This window comes from Gaeumannomyces tritici, assembly GCF_000145635.1.
Source record: "Gaeumannomyces tritici R3-111a-1 unplaced genomic scaffold supercont2.3, whole genome shotgun sequence".
NCBI classification, from domain to species: Eukaryota; Fungi; Ascomycota; class Sordariomycetes; order Magnaporthales; family Magnaporthaceae; genus Gaeumannomyces; species Gaeumannomyces tritici.
The window spans coordinates 2,793,470-2,807,454 of NW_008804547.1; the positions used below are offsets into that span (position 1 = coordinate 2,793,470).

The 13,985-nt window shown below is 59.8% G+C and overlaps 5 protein-coding genes across 5 annotated transcripts; 2 read left to right on the forward strand and 3 right to left on the reverse strand.

Annotated features, from left to right (window-relative positions):
• Positions 1 to 1,661: 1,661 nt before the first annotated feature.
• Positions 1,662 to 3,537, forward strand: GGTG_06061 (CMGC/SRPK protein kinase; the record flags this gene model as incomplete). Its single annotated transcript, XM_009223874.1, has 3 exons — positions 1,662 to 1,703; positions 1,772 to 1,905; positions 1,971 to 3,537. 3 exons carry the CDS (start codon positions 1,662 to 1,664, stop codon positions 3,535 to 3,537), a joined length of 1,743 nt encoding a protein of 580 aa, XP_009222138.1.
• A 61-nt stretch (positions 3,538 to 3,598) lies between these two features.
• Positions 3,599 to 6,446, reverse strand: GGTG_06062 (CMGC/MAPK protein kinase). The gene is made up of 5 exons (XM_009223875.1): positions 5,729 to 6,446; positions 5,479 to 5,611; positions 5,283 to 5,349; positions 4,798 to 5,112; positions 3,599 to 4,691 (listed from the first exon to the last, which is right to left on the reverse strand). Exons 1-5 carry the CDS (start codon positions 5,839 to 5,841, stop codon positions 4,072 to 4,074), a joined length of 1,248 nt encoding a protein of 415 aa, XP_009222139.1. The 5' UTR covers positions 5,842 to 6,446; the 3' UTR covers positions 3,599 to 4,071.
• A 991-nt stretch (positions 6,447 to 7,437) lies between these two features.
• GGTG_06063 (hypothetical protein) lies at positions 7,438 to 7,764 on the reverse strand (the record flags this gene model as incomplete). Its single annotated transcript, XM_009223876.1, has 1 exon — positions 7,438 to 7,764. One exon carries the CDS (start codon positions 7,762 to 7,764, stop codon positions 7,438 to 7,440), a length of 327 nt encoding a protein of 108 aa, XP_009222140.1.
• A 2,306-nt stretch (positions 7,765 to 10,070) lies between these two features.
• On the forward strand, positions 10,071 to 11,633 carry GGTG_06064 (succinate dehydrogenase cytochrome B subunit). Its single transcript, XM_009223877.1, has 3 exons — positions 10,071 to 10,316; positions 10,410 to 10,485; positions 10,572 to 11,633. Exons 1-3 carry the CDS (start codon positions 10,277 to 10,279, stop codon positions 11,011 to 11,013), a joined length of 558 nt encoding a protein of 185 aa, XP_009222141.1. The 5' UTR covers positions 10,071 to 10,276; the 3' UTR covers positions 11,014 to 11,633.
• GGTG_06065 (transcription initiation factor TFIID subunit 6) lies at positions 11,209 to 13,640 on the reverse strand. The gene is made up of 2 exons (XM_009223878.1): positions 12,916 to 13,640; positions 11,209 to 12,825 (listed from the first exon to the last, which is right to left on the reverse strand). The coding sequence occupies exons 1-2, from the start codon at positions 13,349 to 13,351 to the stop codon at positions 11,678 to 11,680; spliced, it is 1,584 nt and encodes a 527-aa protein (XP_009222142.1). The 5' UTR covers positions 13,352 to 13,640; the 3' UTR covers positions 11,209 to 11,677.
• Positions 13,641 to 13,985: the final 345 nt, after the last annotated feature.

Genomic DNA, 13,985 nt, shown 5'->3' on the forward strand with positions numbered 1-13,985 from the left:
AACGGTCGCGGCGCAAGGCGATGTTTCGCGCGCGCAATGGTGGGGAGCCGTGCCCTCCTGCTTGGCCAGAAAGTGAGGTCAAAAGACCAAAAAAAGACCAAAAAACAAAAACAAAAACAAAATTGGGATTAAAGCAAGTTGCAATGGACAGCAAGGACAGGACGCGACGGGCGCGGTTGGCGATCGGGGTGTGGGAGAAGGGAGGGAAATGCGAGGTTTGGGGAGGGGAACTAGAAAGGTGTGGTGCCGACAGGACAAGCAGCAGCCGTGACCCAATCTCTGACCCTGTCCTGTCGGCCGGTGCAAAAAGCTGGTGGCTGGGCAGCGCAGGCCGACCAGGCGCTGTGGGCCAGCATGCGGGAAGTGGTTCACGTGACGCAGAGGTACGTACCACCAGCGTCGGACCCCCTCCCAGACAACGACGGGACGACGGCGAGGGTGGGCTGATGGGTCAGCCTCCGCACTTGGCCCGAGCGTTGGAACCGCCCTTGGCTCTCATCATTGTTGGCTGGGCGATTTGGGAGGAAGCCAGCATTCAGAGAACCAGGTCTCGAGAGCGAGCTACGGATGTCTCCTTTCAAAGGACACCAATTAGGCACATCTACGTACTAACTAGGCCGCCAATTCTTACAATACCTAGGCAACACGCGCTTCAGGATGTCCGACAATGGCGAAGCAAAGACAAAGTCTGTTCGCGCCTTTGCTTCCAGCCCGCCTGACCTATCACGGATGATCCGAGCGCGAGCGTTTGTTTGGCGGATCTGACAGGCGCAAGGACCACACACCAACGCAATCGCTCAATTCAGCTCCGCCAGTTATGTCATTGTTAAATCCATGGCAATTCACAATTGACGCCAGACTCTGATGGCTTGTGTAAACGCAACGCCGAAAGCCCCCAGTATAAAAAGAACTCTCCACCCCCACCACTGCCAACAGACTGTTGGAGCTTATATCATTATTCTTTTTTGGATGAGATAGATATCCTAGTTGCCCATTATGTCTGAGATCAACCAGTTAGTCGGGTATAGGTGTTGGGGAGGACGTAATGCGTCTGGGATTATCAGCGGTGACGAGGTGAGGGAGCCATGTCAAAGCAAGGCCAAGCAGTTTCCGAGCAGCTATACCTCCACTAGATCGAAGTCAGTCTGTCAGCCATTTACAGCACCGCCAACTATACCTTCTCGCTCAAGGCGTCTGCACCAAGCCCCTGCCGCATTAAGCTCCCCAATGATACTCATGCCCCTGAATCTACCTTTGTGACTTCTTGCCCTTCCCATGGCTTCCAGCTCGGTGCCGCCTTCCCATCAGCATTTAGTCTTGTATCAGTAGACCGGAGGAGGGATCTCACCTGGCCAGCGCCATATATGTACATGACAAACTATCCTTGCGCCGCACTTCCTCTTTCCATGGCCAACTCATAACCTTGTGTGCCTGCCCCAGATTCTTGCACCTCGAAAGTTCGCGGCTGCTGCTTAGGTGCTCAGGAGAGATGTTGTCCCTCCGCCCTACTAAATGCATGAGTCTGCATGCCCAAAATTCAACCAGTTGATTTAGTGTCATTCCATCATCTTGGTCATAGGAACTGGATCACTTTTACTCGAGATTCGGTCTATTCAGCTTCAAAAAGCCAAGCAAGTCATCACTCCGACACATCCTTAACCATGCATCCTCAGTCGATTTACATGAACTTCTTTCCCCAAGGCGTAAGTTTCGCCTAGCAATTTTCCAGTCTCCTGTGTTCTTCCTTAGCTCACTGGAAATCACCACATAGGAGCAATCTGTAGAGTACCGGCCTGGCGGGTTTTGCCCTATTCACCTGGGCGATGTCCTCCAGGGACGCTATCACATCTTCCGCAAGCTGGGAGTTGGCGCTCAGTGCACCGTCTGGCTGGCAAGGGACAAAGGGTAAGTCCAGCTACCCACATAGAGCGAGCTTGGCGTGGACGTGGCTGACCCTCCCATGACTGAAGCGTGCCGGAGCGCCGCTATGTGGCCCTCAAAGTGTACTCCGCCCGGGAGACCAGGACGGGGCGCAGGGTGGAATGTCTCCTTCGCGGGCGCCTGGACCACGGGGGGTCAGACCACCCTGGGAGGAATTACGTCGAGATAGCCTCCGACGCCTTCATCGTCTGGGGCCCTGGCGGCGGCGACCAAGGGCACCTGGTCAAGGTCGTCGAGCCCCTCGGCAGGAACCTCGGAAGCATGATCGAGCGTGTCATGTATCGGAACGTGACCGGTGATTATGATGAAGCCGACCGGCCGAGCACACCCTTGGGCCCCGACCGCGAGATCGGGGCCATCAAGAGGACGTGCTACCAGGTGCTGCAGGGGCTCGACTACCTGCACAGCCGGGGGGTGGCGCACCGAGATATCCGGATAGAAAACGTGTGTGTTTCGTTGCGGCTGGACCACCTCAACACACTCACCGAGAACCAGATCCAAAGGAATCTCTGGGCCGGCGCGAATTCCGATGCAGCCAACCAAGTCCGTCGGCAGCGACTGTTCGAGGCGGAAGATTACGGGCTGGAGCTGGCCGAGTCGGACGACGAGACGGACGAGGAGGCGCCCATCATCCCCAACGACGCCGTGGCAGAGGCGCCCACCCTCGACGACGGCAACGCCGGGGTAGAGGCCCTCCCCAGGCCTCCCAGTCTCGACCATGATGACTCCTTGTGCTCGTCCTCGGCATTATCCACCTCCTCCTCGTACAGGCTGGCCTCGTTCTTGCACTGCGAGCGGCTCTCGGCCCAGCAGTGGGCCGAGCTCCTGGCCGAGCCGGGCGACCTCTCGGCGGAGCCGCACACGCCCAGCTGGAACCGGGCCAACCTCGTCAACAGCCGGGGACGGGTCGAGCTCCTGCAGCGCGCGGACCGCCGGCCGCCGGCGCGCGGCGAGATCCGGTACACGGTGGCCAGCTCGCCGCTGTCGGCGCCCTCGTACCGAGACCGGCGCGTCCGGCTCGCCGTGCTGGCCGACCTGGGCTACGCGGCCGTCTTCGAGGACTGCGAGGCGGCCCGGGCGCCCGGCTGCCTCGAGGCCATGCCGCCCGAGCGCCTGCTGGGCCGCCCGTGCTCGCACCGCGGGGACGTGTACTCGCTCGCCCTGCTGCTCTGGGAGCACGTCATGGCGCAGCCGCTGGTCGAGGAGATGTTTGGCGGCCACGACGACGGGCCCGGCAAGGCGGCGGCCAAGTCCCAGCTGCTGCGCGACCTGGCGCAGCGCGTCGGCGGCGGGTTCCCGCCCGAGATGCGGCCGCTGTGGCCCGACGTCGACCGCTACATCGACGCCGAGGGCGCCGCCATAGACAACTCGCTCGAGGTGTACGGGGAGCCCGCCGAGCCGGGCGACTACCGCTACGGCGACATCTGGGACCAGGGCCGGCTGGCGAGGCCGGCGGGCATGGACGGCGAGGACCTGGCCGCCTTTGTGCGCATGATCCTGTCGATGCTGCGGTGGAGGGCCGAGGAGAGGCCGTCGACGGCTGAGCTGTTGGAGCACGAGTGGTTCAGGGAGCTGCGTGCGCCGGTGGATGGGTAAGTCACCCGAGACTAGTGTCGTTCGGTTTGAGAGTTGAGATGGCAGGAGCGTCGACGTAGCGATTCCATGACAGGCATTTCCCAGTTCACCTATTTGCGTTTCTTTATCAGACACTAGAGGTAGGTGGCTACTACGCTGAACATCCTAGGGGCAAAACCACAGAGTACTAGCCCAACCTCTTTCAAACAAACATCAGTGACATTGAAGAACTTACGCATCTTTTTATCTGCTCAAATCCTTCCCATCTTCAAATTTGAAAACGGCCAGTAAGAGACCACAGAACAGTGAAGAACCGAAGGAGGAGAAAAGGGGACAAGACAAGAAGATCCAGGGTGACTTTTAATACATCAAGAACACTAGATAGTAGTCTGATTCTCGACCTCAGGATACCCAAATCCAACAACAGAGTAGTTTTTCTATTTTCCAGCCGAAAGCCCCCGTGCTTTCCTGCCTCTGGAAATTCCACGCCTTTCGACACCCTTCTGGGATGCGGGCCGAACAAGACATCTTACCACCATCAGCACCCAATCTCCTTTACCTCCTGCCGTCCAGGCCGCCAGCGAGCTCAGCCTCGAGGTCGGTGATCTGGCCCATGTACTCCTGGGGGCGGGGGTCCTCGGCCTTCCACTGGCCCTGGGCGCCACCCGCCGGGATGGGGACCTGGGGCGCCTGGGGCTGGCCCGCGGCGCCGGCGCCGGGCGCGGTGCGTACCATCTGGCGGAAGCGGTAGACCTCGTCCAGGATCATCTTGCGCATCTCGCCAACGTCCTCGACGACCTCGAAGTCGAAGTTGAAGGTGGTGGGGCAGTCGGGCTCGTCCGAGGCGTCGTGCCAGATCTGGAGGTATGGGTGCTCGAGGGCCTGCTCGACCGAGATGCGCGAGGACGGGTCGAAGGCGAGCATGCGGTCGAGCAGGTCGAGGGCGTCCGGGTTGGCGTTGGGGAAGAGCGAGCGGAAGGGCTTCTTGGCCATGAATGGCAGGTTGCGCACGTACTCCTGGGCACGCGGCGAGCCAATGCGCGACAGCGTCTCCTCGTTGGGGGTGCCGAGGATGTGCAGGATCTGGTTCAGCTGGTCGACGTAGTCCCGGCCCTTGAAGAAAGGCCGCCCGCCCAGGAGCTCGGCGAGAATGCAGCCTACTGACCAGACGTCGACTGGAGGAGGAAAGTGCTCGAGTGTCAGTTTCACACGACAGCGGCCATCCCATGTTTCGGGCTTCACCTTGCAAACAAGACCGGCGCGGGTGACATTTCAACTTACTCGCTTTGGTGTAGCTCTGGAAGCTAAGCATGATCTCAGGGGCGCGGTACCACCTCGTGGCGACATACTCCGTCATGTAGCCAGCGTTCTCCTCAGGGTCGACTGAGAAACCACGGGCGAGACCGAAATCGCAGATCTTGAGCTCGCAGTCGGCGTTGACGAGCAGGTTGCCGGGCTTCAGATCACGGTGCAGCACGTTGGCAGAGTGGATGTACTTGAGGCCACACAGGATCTGGTAGATGAAGGACTGGAAGTGTGCGTCCGTCAAGGGCTGGCCCGACCGGATGATGGCCGCCAGATCGCACTCCATGAGCTCTGTTCGGCAGGCAGGCGCAAAAGCGCAAGCGGTTAGCCAGCTTGCACTTGTTTGCGCGCCCCTGAGGATATTGTATCCTGGCCTGACCGCCAGGTCGGTCGAGCGGAGGGGCCGCCTGGATTCAGCGACAAGAGGTCGTCCACGGGCTCTGGGAGAAAAAACAACATACCTTCGTAGAGATATGTCTCGTTGAAGTTGTCAGGGCGCGGGATGTCCATGTCGTAGAGGCATGTGATCTAACAGCGACAGCCAATGTCAGCACCCGCGTGTTGGTTGGCTTGTGCGACGCGCGCGCACGAGGACCTGGGACACAAACACTCGCCGTTCACGGACTAGTGCAGGGGAAGATAGGGTGAGGCACGAACGTTGCGGTGGCCACGGAAGTGCTGGAGAAGCTTGATCTCGCGCAGGGCGCGCTTGGCGAGAATCTTCTTGCTGAAGACATTGGTGACCTTCTTGATGGCGACACCCTCGCTGGTCTGGTTGTTGACGGCGGCGCTACAGTGGCGAAAAGGAGGGGTTGTCAGCATCAACAGGAGAAGGGGTATTTCGCATCGTGGCTGTTTGGCTGGTACGAGAACAAGGAGGGGCCTGAGGGAGGGCGATGATGCGTACCACACGATACCGTAGGCACCCTGGCCCAATTCCTTGGTCACAGTGTAGCGCTCGTCCACGACGAAGTCCTGGTTGAAGACCTTGAAGACCTTCCGGCCCTGGAGATCCGACATTGTGCTATGTGGGTGCTGCCGGCCGCAGCAGGGGTTTCGCTAGGACGGGGTCGGATTGAGCGCGGGGTTGGAGGTGAGCGAGACGAGGACAAATCGACCAGCGGGGCGGGAAGGCTGTCGATAAAAAGGAAGCGTGCCGTGAGTGTGGTGGTGTTGGCGCGGATGGTGGCAGTTGAGATTCTTGAACAGTAGTGCCTCTTAGCGAAGGGGGGGGCTGCCTTTGATGAGGGGGCGGGGAACTGGACCAGGGGCTGCAGGGGCAACGATAAGGCGCGGCGCGACAGGTCTCCAGTTGGCACTTCAAAGACCAGGGGCAATGCGACCAGGCAAACCAACAACGCCAACAAGCAATAGTAGAGCGAGACGTATATAAAGATTGGCGCAGAGGCAAGACGATGCTTGGGGCCCTGGAAAGTGAAAGAAAAAAGAGGGCACGGCTGGGATTGGACAAGTCGCGGCCGCTGGAGGGGGATCACGGGGTGGTCTACTGGACTTATTGTAGCGCGGAAACGTTGCGCTGATATCAGATGCGGGCGACGGAGAGCTTTAATCCATTCACAGGGCCCAATGGGACGGCACACACCCTACGCCTGCGTCGCTCCTCTCGACGCCAAAAACAAAGGCCCAGCAAATGATGACAGGAGGCCAGGAGGGGCTGATGGTTAGGCAGGCACACCACCAAAAGTGCGCTGACAGAGCCGAGACACCTGCGATGGAGCCTGGAGGGGACTGGAGGGGACGGACCGGGGCTCCAGCGCTGGTGACAGGACCCACCAGACGGACGCAAATAAAGATTGAGATTATGGAGGGCTGCGGGCGGGCTGTGGTGGGGTCCATGTTGCGGGAGCTGGCAGTGATTTGGTGGGTTGGTTCCCGTCCTTTCTGTAGCCGCGCGACAAGACCACAGCACTCGAAACCCGCCCATCAGACCCAGCCCCTGGAAGGAACGTGGGCGCGTCAATGGCATGGACATGGCCGAAAAAGAAGGGAAACCTTATTGGAGGTAAAGCCGCGATTGACACTGCCGACTCGCGCGCACGAGTCGAGTGCGAGCTCTCCTCCAGCCTCGCCACCTCGCCTAGGCGGCGGTGGATACAGGCGAGGTTTGATATTCGCGAGTCTGCAGGCCTGGTGGTACAGATCAGGTTCGAGATAATTCGAGATACCTAGGTAATCAACGGCAGTCAGCAGAATGAGCCGTGGAGATGAGCCAGTGCAACCCATCACCTCGGAGCCCATCGGCGAGAGGCGCAGCCTAGTTAGCCTAGCACCCTAGCACCCTGCGTAGCCGCCTGCCTGCCTCCATCCTGGTGGCGCAGATGACGTTGCTTCTCAGCGTGAAGATTCTCTTGGCAACTGCATCGTAATTATTACAACCGCCAGGCCCACTTGACCAGTCCCGATATTCACTGTTCGGCCTCCCCTCGATGTCGCCATTATTAGAGGCTGGCGGGACATAAGTTGTAGTTGATGGTCGTTACCGGAAGCCAAGACTCGCCAGTACGATCTGATATTGCATGTAATACAGAAAAGGCGGGAAAATGGCGGCCAAGTCTGCTGTGGTCCTTACTGTCAAGCTCGGCAGTCCTAGCACAGCTAATCCCACGTGCTTCCCAATGGAGGCGGAGGATCCCGCTTCATAGGGCCATGCTTGATCCTCACATACAAGAACACCGCTCGGATAAAGAACATGATCCCGCCGACGGACAACCCGAGCATGAGGGGCAGAGCGTCCTCATTATTCCCCTTCTGGGTTACGGGAGAATCGGTTGGTACAAAGGCTGTGCTCTTGCTGCGTTCCTCCATCCTTCGGCTCGGTAGCTCCTTTCCCTCCGTGGAGACGCCCCCGCTGTTCTTGTCGTTGACGAATAGCGGCGCGTGCAGTATGAGATTTCCGCTGTCGGGGCTGCTCCGAAACGACATCAACCCAAACCGATTCGCTACGGTTCATATGTCCACGCTGGTAGCCACAGTCACGGCGTGGGAGAGGGTTGGTTCCCTCCTGTGATGTGTTGATACCTGCCATATAAAGCCGTCCGATGGAACATGTCTGCCAGACTAGACAGCATTAGTGATGGGCAACAAGCGAGATGTCCAAGTATGCCTCAGGGGACATGGGTGGAATAGTTGAAAGGGGTAACTGAAGAGGAAAGGCAGACAGATACTCACCCACCGATGTGTCCCTGATCCACTGATCAACCCTGTACCCGCATCTCGCGGGTCCATGCCTCCCTCTCCCGCGGCGTGGCTTTCGCTAATCCATGATAATCGACGTGTTGTCGGAACAGGACTCCGTGGAGCTGGCGCGGGATACCCGCTGTGGGCCGCAGGCTGTGACCATAACCGTGGGGTTTGTTATGTTGCACCAGATAATCGCGGCCAAAACGAGGATCAAGGGTATCGTAGTGATGAGTATGATGCCCGTCGTGCTGAGCTGGTCGGCCTGGGGAGGCCCATCACGCCCAATCAACGTGACAAGTGTTGTGTGTGGAGTATGCATATTTGGGGTTGTTATCCCGAGGAAGCTGGGGTGTGAAGAGCTGGGGTGGTCACTTTGCGGCGATATGAAGACCTTGAAGCCTCTCCTCCTGGAATGTGGCACCAGACTTCTCTTATGGACTTTCCCCGGACTATAGGCCACTGGCACCGAAGCTTTGCTATGGGGATGCGTGCCACCCTGTCCACCACGGTGAGGTTGCACGATGGGACCTCATATGCCCCGCTGAAGCCATTACACCGGAGAAAGGAGCCGGTTCGAGATGCACAGAGAGACCTCCTGGTGATCAGGACGCAAGCAGCAGTCACCCGTGGCCAACAATGGGGGAGAAGCTATGTGTGTGTGCGGCAAACTGCGCTGCTTGTCAAACGTCCCGCCTGGTTCCGAGCCCTGTGTGATGCTAGACCGGACAGCATACAACAACACTGGCTCACATCACAAAAGGTAGCGGGATGTTGTGTTTTCGGGAACGTACGGGCATATCTCTGTGAGCAAGCTGCTTGGCCACCCCGAACACCAGTCGAGTGGGTTAGGAGAAGGCGACAGCTCGTTCATCCCAAGCCGCGCACAAGGTGACACGTTCTCCAAACAAGAGCCTACAGCCATTACAAACTGAGCAAGGGGTCAGGTCAGTTCGAACATCTGGGAGTGTTGTCGTCGACGCCCTTTAAGGGTAGACATTTTACAACAAACGGGAGGCAGAAGAGGATGCAGGTCTGGAAAGGATATATGCCACAGGAAGGTAGAGCTATGGACTCAGATATTGGGGATCCTATCAGCGTTGTCGAGCTACAGTTTTGTTTTGGGGTCATGGGTGGTTGCACAAGTGGAACACAAGCTGTCAAGGGGTCTATCCGTCTTTGATATGGAACGCTGGCCATCCAGACACAGCTTCTGTGCCGTGCCGCCTCGCCGAGCGCGCTGCCACCCGGATATCAGCTCGATGGAGCAGCTGTCTAGCCCAGTTCTATGCAAAGGGTAGAATAGAGTGGCAGGGAGAACTCTCAGCCAACCAGCGCGGGCGTGTATGCCAGGGACAGCAGCGGTCGCGACAGACGCGCACACAAGCAGCGGCATGGTGCATAGAATCATGACAAGCTTGCGTTCTGCGTATGGAATACATGGCCATGGCAGGGACATACACATACACACCCCATCTCTCGCCACATGTCATCAACGCGTGTCGGCGTGTTGTGACGCATGGGCGACGTAGGACAGCACGTCGGTGAGCAAGAGCGCGAGAACCGACAAGCAGCGGGAAAACGATGGCAAACATGGCCCAACGGAGGGGCATCGGGCAGAGGAGCAGGGACATGTAGATCTCTAAAATGAAACGGTCAATGGATGGAGAGACCAAGAGACCGAGATTAACGATGGATCATTCTTCTCTGGACGTCGGCTGGCGGAAAATCCGCCCCGGGACACGGTGCAGCTGCCCATCGGGCCATCCTCCTTGCCCAAAGGCGAAGGGGTTTCCCAACAGCAGAGCGAGTGCGGAACGCCCATGGCTATCTGAAGAAGAGAAAAAGGAGAGAGAAAATTTCAAAGACGGACCCGCGATGTCGCCTCAGTTTTCTTCTCCAGCCGCCTCGCTAGGTGGGTCCCAGAGAGGCACGGGCCGATGGTGATCATGTGACTATGCTGCTGACTTTCACCAGAAGCTGGAAATGGAACGCCTCTGATTGGCTAGGGAGAGCCGAGGAGCCGAAAGAGGTGCATGGATCATGGAGCTGTGGCAGCTCGTCCAGGGGACATCATCGACGACGACTGGTGAATCTGCATCATCAAACCTACCCCCCCCAGTCGTCTGGCCCCTCCAGCTCAGGAAGCCGCTACACAGCCCCAATTGCAACCGCAAACCCCAGCGCGCTTGTTTCCCCAAAGGGCAGAACCAGCTTTCATTCCCACACGAAAAACCCCCCGCGACAAGCCGCGACCATGAGCACCCAGAGGGTCGGCCTCATGGCCATCCGGCGAGGTAAGTCCTGCCGCGGCGCTAATGCGAAAGAAGTGGAAGTCCTAAGGCGCGCAGTCGCAGTCGGTGTCGCTAACAATACTCCCCGCCCGCCAGCCACCCAACAACCCGTCTTCTCCCAGCACATCCCCAGATCGGCCGCCGCCCTGAGCCTACAGAGCTCACAGACCCGGTATGTTCACATCACCACCTCCCGGGCGCGATGGGAGGCATAGGGCGGGGAGAAAAAAGGAACTAACAAGCTCCCCCCCCCGAAAGCCCGCTCACGACCAAGCTCACGCACGCCGAGAACGACGCGCTCCTGGCCGAGCAGCGCCTGCGCCGGCCCGTGGCCCCGCACCTCGAGATCTACGACTACAAGCAGACCTTCCTGGGCGGCTCCATCTGGCAGCGCATCTCGGGCACGCTCCTGACGGGCACGCTCTACGGCTTCAGCGTCGCCTACCTGGCCGCCCCGCTGACGGGCTGGCACCTCGAGTCGGCCAGCGTCGCCGCCGCCGTCGGCGCCTGGCCCGCCTTCGCAAAGGGCGGGCTCAAGTTCCTCCTCGCCTGGCCCTTCACCTTCCACTCCTTCAACGGAGTCCGCCACCTCTTCTGGGACACGGCCAGGGGCTTCGACAAGGCCGGGCTCAAGGCCCTGTCTCGCTACGTCTGGGCCGCCAGCGCCCTGAGCGCCGCCGGTCTTGTTGCCTTCTTGTAGGCGGAGGGCTGTGCTGGAGGGACGGTCGGACAATCGGGGCGCTGGGAGGGGGCTCCATCAGGCCTGGAGGAGAAAAGGGGATGGAGGGTGAATCTGCCAGCTTTTGCTTGGCCGGTGATCTAGTGAAGCATGGCGGGAGCTTTGCTGTGAGCCACCGTGGCGGACGGACTGATAAAAAAAAACCAGGAAAAAAAGCGAGGAGCAGGTGTTGTTCGGATACTCTACGGCTCCGACGAGTATAGACGCTAAGCTAATCCAGGGGGATCCAGGCCAGTTGCCCATTTTTATTATTTGTTTGGATAAGAGATGCTCAGATTCCATGGTGAGCATCATCAGGGGGTGAAGGACAACAAATGCCCCATGCGACCTGTGGATTATCGTGCCGCCGAATGACATTTGATGCATCCCCACGTAACCGTCGGGCAGCTGGATGACTTGCCCTGTTGATGCTGGCGTCCTTTTCAATCCCAAGACGCGCAAGAAGACGACGAGTCTCTTTGGGGAATATAAACCAGTTGTGAATAAAGTAAGGCTCAGATGTCCTGAAAAAAGACTCCGGGCGCCAGAACCATTTGTGTGAAAACGAGGCAGAAAAAAAAAGTGAACATGAAAGTGAGAAGCCACGTCCCCATCATTCAAGGGTCCCCAGCCAAGAATAGATATGCTATTCAATATTCCTGGCCGCGAGCACGATCCTGTTGAGCTTGTGGTCGCCCAGGGCCGCGATGCGGGCCCCGACGATGGGGCCGAGGAAGTCGACGAGCTCTGACTCCTCGAGGGAGGCCGCCATTCCGCCGTTGACGCCGTTGGGCACGGCCGGGTCGTGGTCACCGAGCGCGAGCGTGTTCTTGACGATGGCGCCGGCCAGCGCCTCGAACTCGATTCCGGCGGCGGCGGCGGCGGCGGCAGCAGCGCCCCCACCCCCGCCCGCGCCCGCGCCCGCGCGCTCCTGCAGCGGCTGCAGCACGGCGGCGTCGAAGCTCTTGAGGTTTGGCAGGACCAGGACCCTAAAGGCCTCGGGCCCGCCGGCGGCGGCCAGGCCGTTGAGGGCGCCGTACAGCACGGCGGGCGGCTTTGTGGGGTCGAGCAGGTACTTGAGGCACGTGCGCGTGAGCTTGGAGCGCAGGTGCTTGTTGGCGCGCGTGTACTTTGTCGCGATGCGCCCGAGCAGGCTGGCGGCGAACTCGCGCAGCAGGAACTGGTCGTGGATCGGGTCCGCCGGCGGCGCCGCGGGGGCCGCCACGGCGCCGTCGACGTCCATGCCGCTGCCGTTGCTGGCGGTAGGAGCAGGAGCAGCAGCAGCAGTGGGAGCAGAAGCGCCACCACCACCAATCTTGCGGCTCATGAGCGCCGTCAGCACGGGGGCCGACAGCGGGCCGGCGTAGGGGTCCAGGAACAGGTGCGGGTTGTCGACGAGGGCGGCGGTGAGCTCCATCATCATGCGCAGGGTGAAGGTGTCATCGAGGCGGTGCGTGACCTGGTTGGCGATGAAGTTTGCAAAGTAGGGCACGAGCTGGTGCAGGCCCGGGTCGGTGCGGACCGACTCGAGCGCCGCCTCGCGCAGGCGCGCCGTCTCCTCGTCCGGGCTGTCGTCCAGCACGGCTGCCTGGATCTTGTCAAAGTATAGCACCAGCTCCTTGCTTATTATCTGCTTGACGGCCGGGTGGAAGGCGAGGTTGTCGTTGCCCGCCAGCGCCGAGAGCGCCGGGTTGGCGCCGGGGCCCTTTGGTATCAGCTCCTGCGCCCGCGACTCGGCCGTCGTGGGGTTCTGCGGGATCGACGGCTGCACGCCCTCGACGGCGAGCCAGTGTGCTGTGCGGTGGGAGAGGGGACTCGGTGAGCAAGAATACGGCTAGGAAAAGAAAGCAAGCAAGGCAAGCGTCCAGATCAAGCAGGCCTCACCTGTGAAGCTCATGTCCCTGGGCACCTTGGGCAGCGGGGCGTTTATCAGCTTCTCAAAATCTACCTCCTCGTCGTCAATGTAGAAGAGCGGCTGGCCAGGCCCAAGGCTCGCCTCGCCGTACCGCAGCGGCCGGGTCGAGTCGTAGCCGTACAGCGGCTCGACGTCGAGCACCTTGAAGGCCTGCGACGTGTCCTGGACCGTCAGGGTCGTGCGGTTGGCGGCGCGCATGAAGCGCAGCGCCTCGACGATGACCTGGCCGATGCGGTACTCGACGTCCTGCGACAGGCACCGCAGCGCGTCCTCGCCGATGTTGGGGATCCCGACCGACTCGGCCACGTCCTTGACGTTCTCCGTGTTCCATAGCAGCTTGGGCGCCGAGTCCTCGGGCGCGGGCGCAGCGGGCCCCGCCGCCGCCGGCCGCGCGGGTGCCGCCATGGTGAGGGGGAGACGCCTTGGGAGTGTACCCGTCGGGCTGTGGGCGCGGTTGGTGGTTGGGAGGGTGGTGTGCGGTCCGTCGTTCGGGCTAGGTCGGGGCTTTGTGTGAGGTGAGGGTGTCGCGTCGATTGCTGCCGTTGACCAATGTTTCCCGCAACTGCGTGACCGTCAGTCAATGCAGAATAAATATTGTCGTTATGTGGATGCGAAGGTTCGGTGCGTGCTCAAGGTTGTTGCGGGACTGCCCCCGAGAAACGCGCATGGAGTTCTAGTTAAGCTATCTCGGCAAGCATCAAGCGTTAATTCCCGCTAAAGCCTTCCTAACCCGCAGCACTGACCACTCCCGCAAGACAGGCCTACGACCATGAGCGACAACGCCGCCGCTGCAGTCACATAAAATAGATATGCAGTTTCGTCAACGAGAATGGCACCTTCAATTATTCCTGTCTCGGTTATTTACTCAATTTATTCCCACTTTTTGTATTTCCTCACCTCGCGGATATCCGCTGATTCGCCAGGAGTGGCCATCCATCACCACGCCGCAAAACCAACTTTGAAGCCAAAGAAAAAGCATGTACGACGTCGATTACATAGTGGGTGGAGGCACCATCTCTACCTTTGAGCCATTGCCCCC

Bases quoted from the DNA above. Each gene is read 5' to 3' on its own strand.
- GGTG_06062 (XM_009223875.1), bottom strand. From the start codon at position 5,841: ATGTCGGATCTCCAGGGCCGGAAGGTCTTCAAGGTCTTCAACCAGGAC. The intron at 5,350-5,478 runs GTTCGTGCCTCA...TGTCGCTGTTAG, and splicing joins ACTTCCGTGGCCACCGCAAC to ATCACATGCCTCTACGACAT. The intron at 5,113-5,282 runs GTATGTTGTTTT...CCTGCCGAACAG, and splicing joins CGAGACATATCTCTACGAAG to AGCTCATGGAGTGCGATCTG.
- GGTG_06064 (XM_009223877.1), top strand. From the start codon at position 10,277: ATGAGCACCCAGAGGGTCGGCCTCATGGCCATCCGGCGAG. The intron at 10,317-10,409 runs GTAAGTCCTGCC...CCCGCCCGCCAG, and splicing joins CCTCATGGCCATCCGGCGAG to CCACCCAACAACCCGTCTTC. The intron at 10,486-10,571 runs GTATGTTCACAT...CCCCCCCGAAAG, and splicing joins CTACAGAGCTCACAGACCCG to CCCGCTCACGACCAAGCTCA.
- GGTG_06065 (XM_009223878.1), bottom strand. From the start codon at position 13,351: ATGGCGGCACCCGCGCGGCCGGCGGCGGCGGGGCCCGCTGCGCCCGCG. The intron at 12,826-12,915 runs GTGAGGCCTGCT...CCCACCGCACAG, and splicing joins CAGGGACATGAGCTTCACAG to CACACTGGCTCGCCGTCGAG.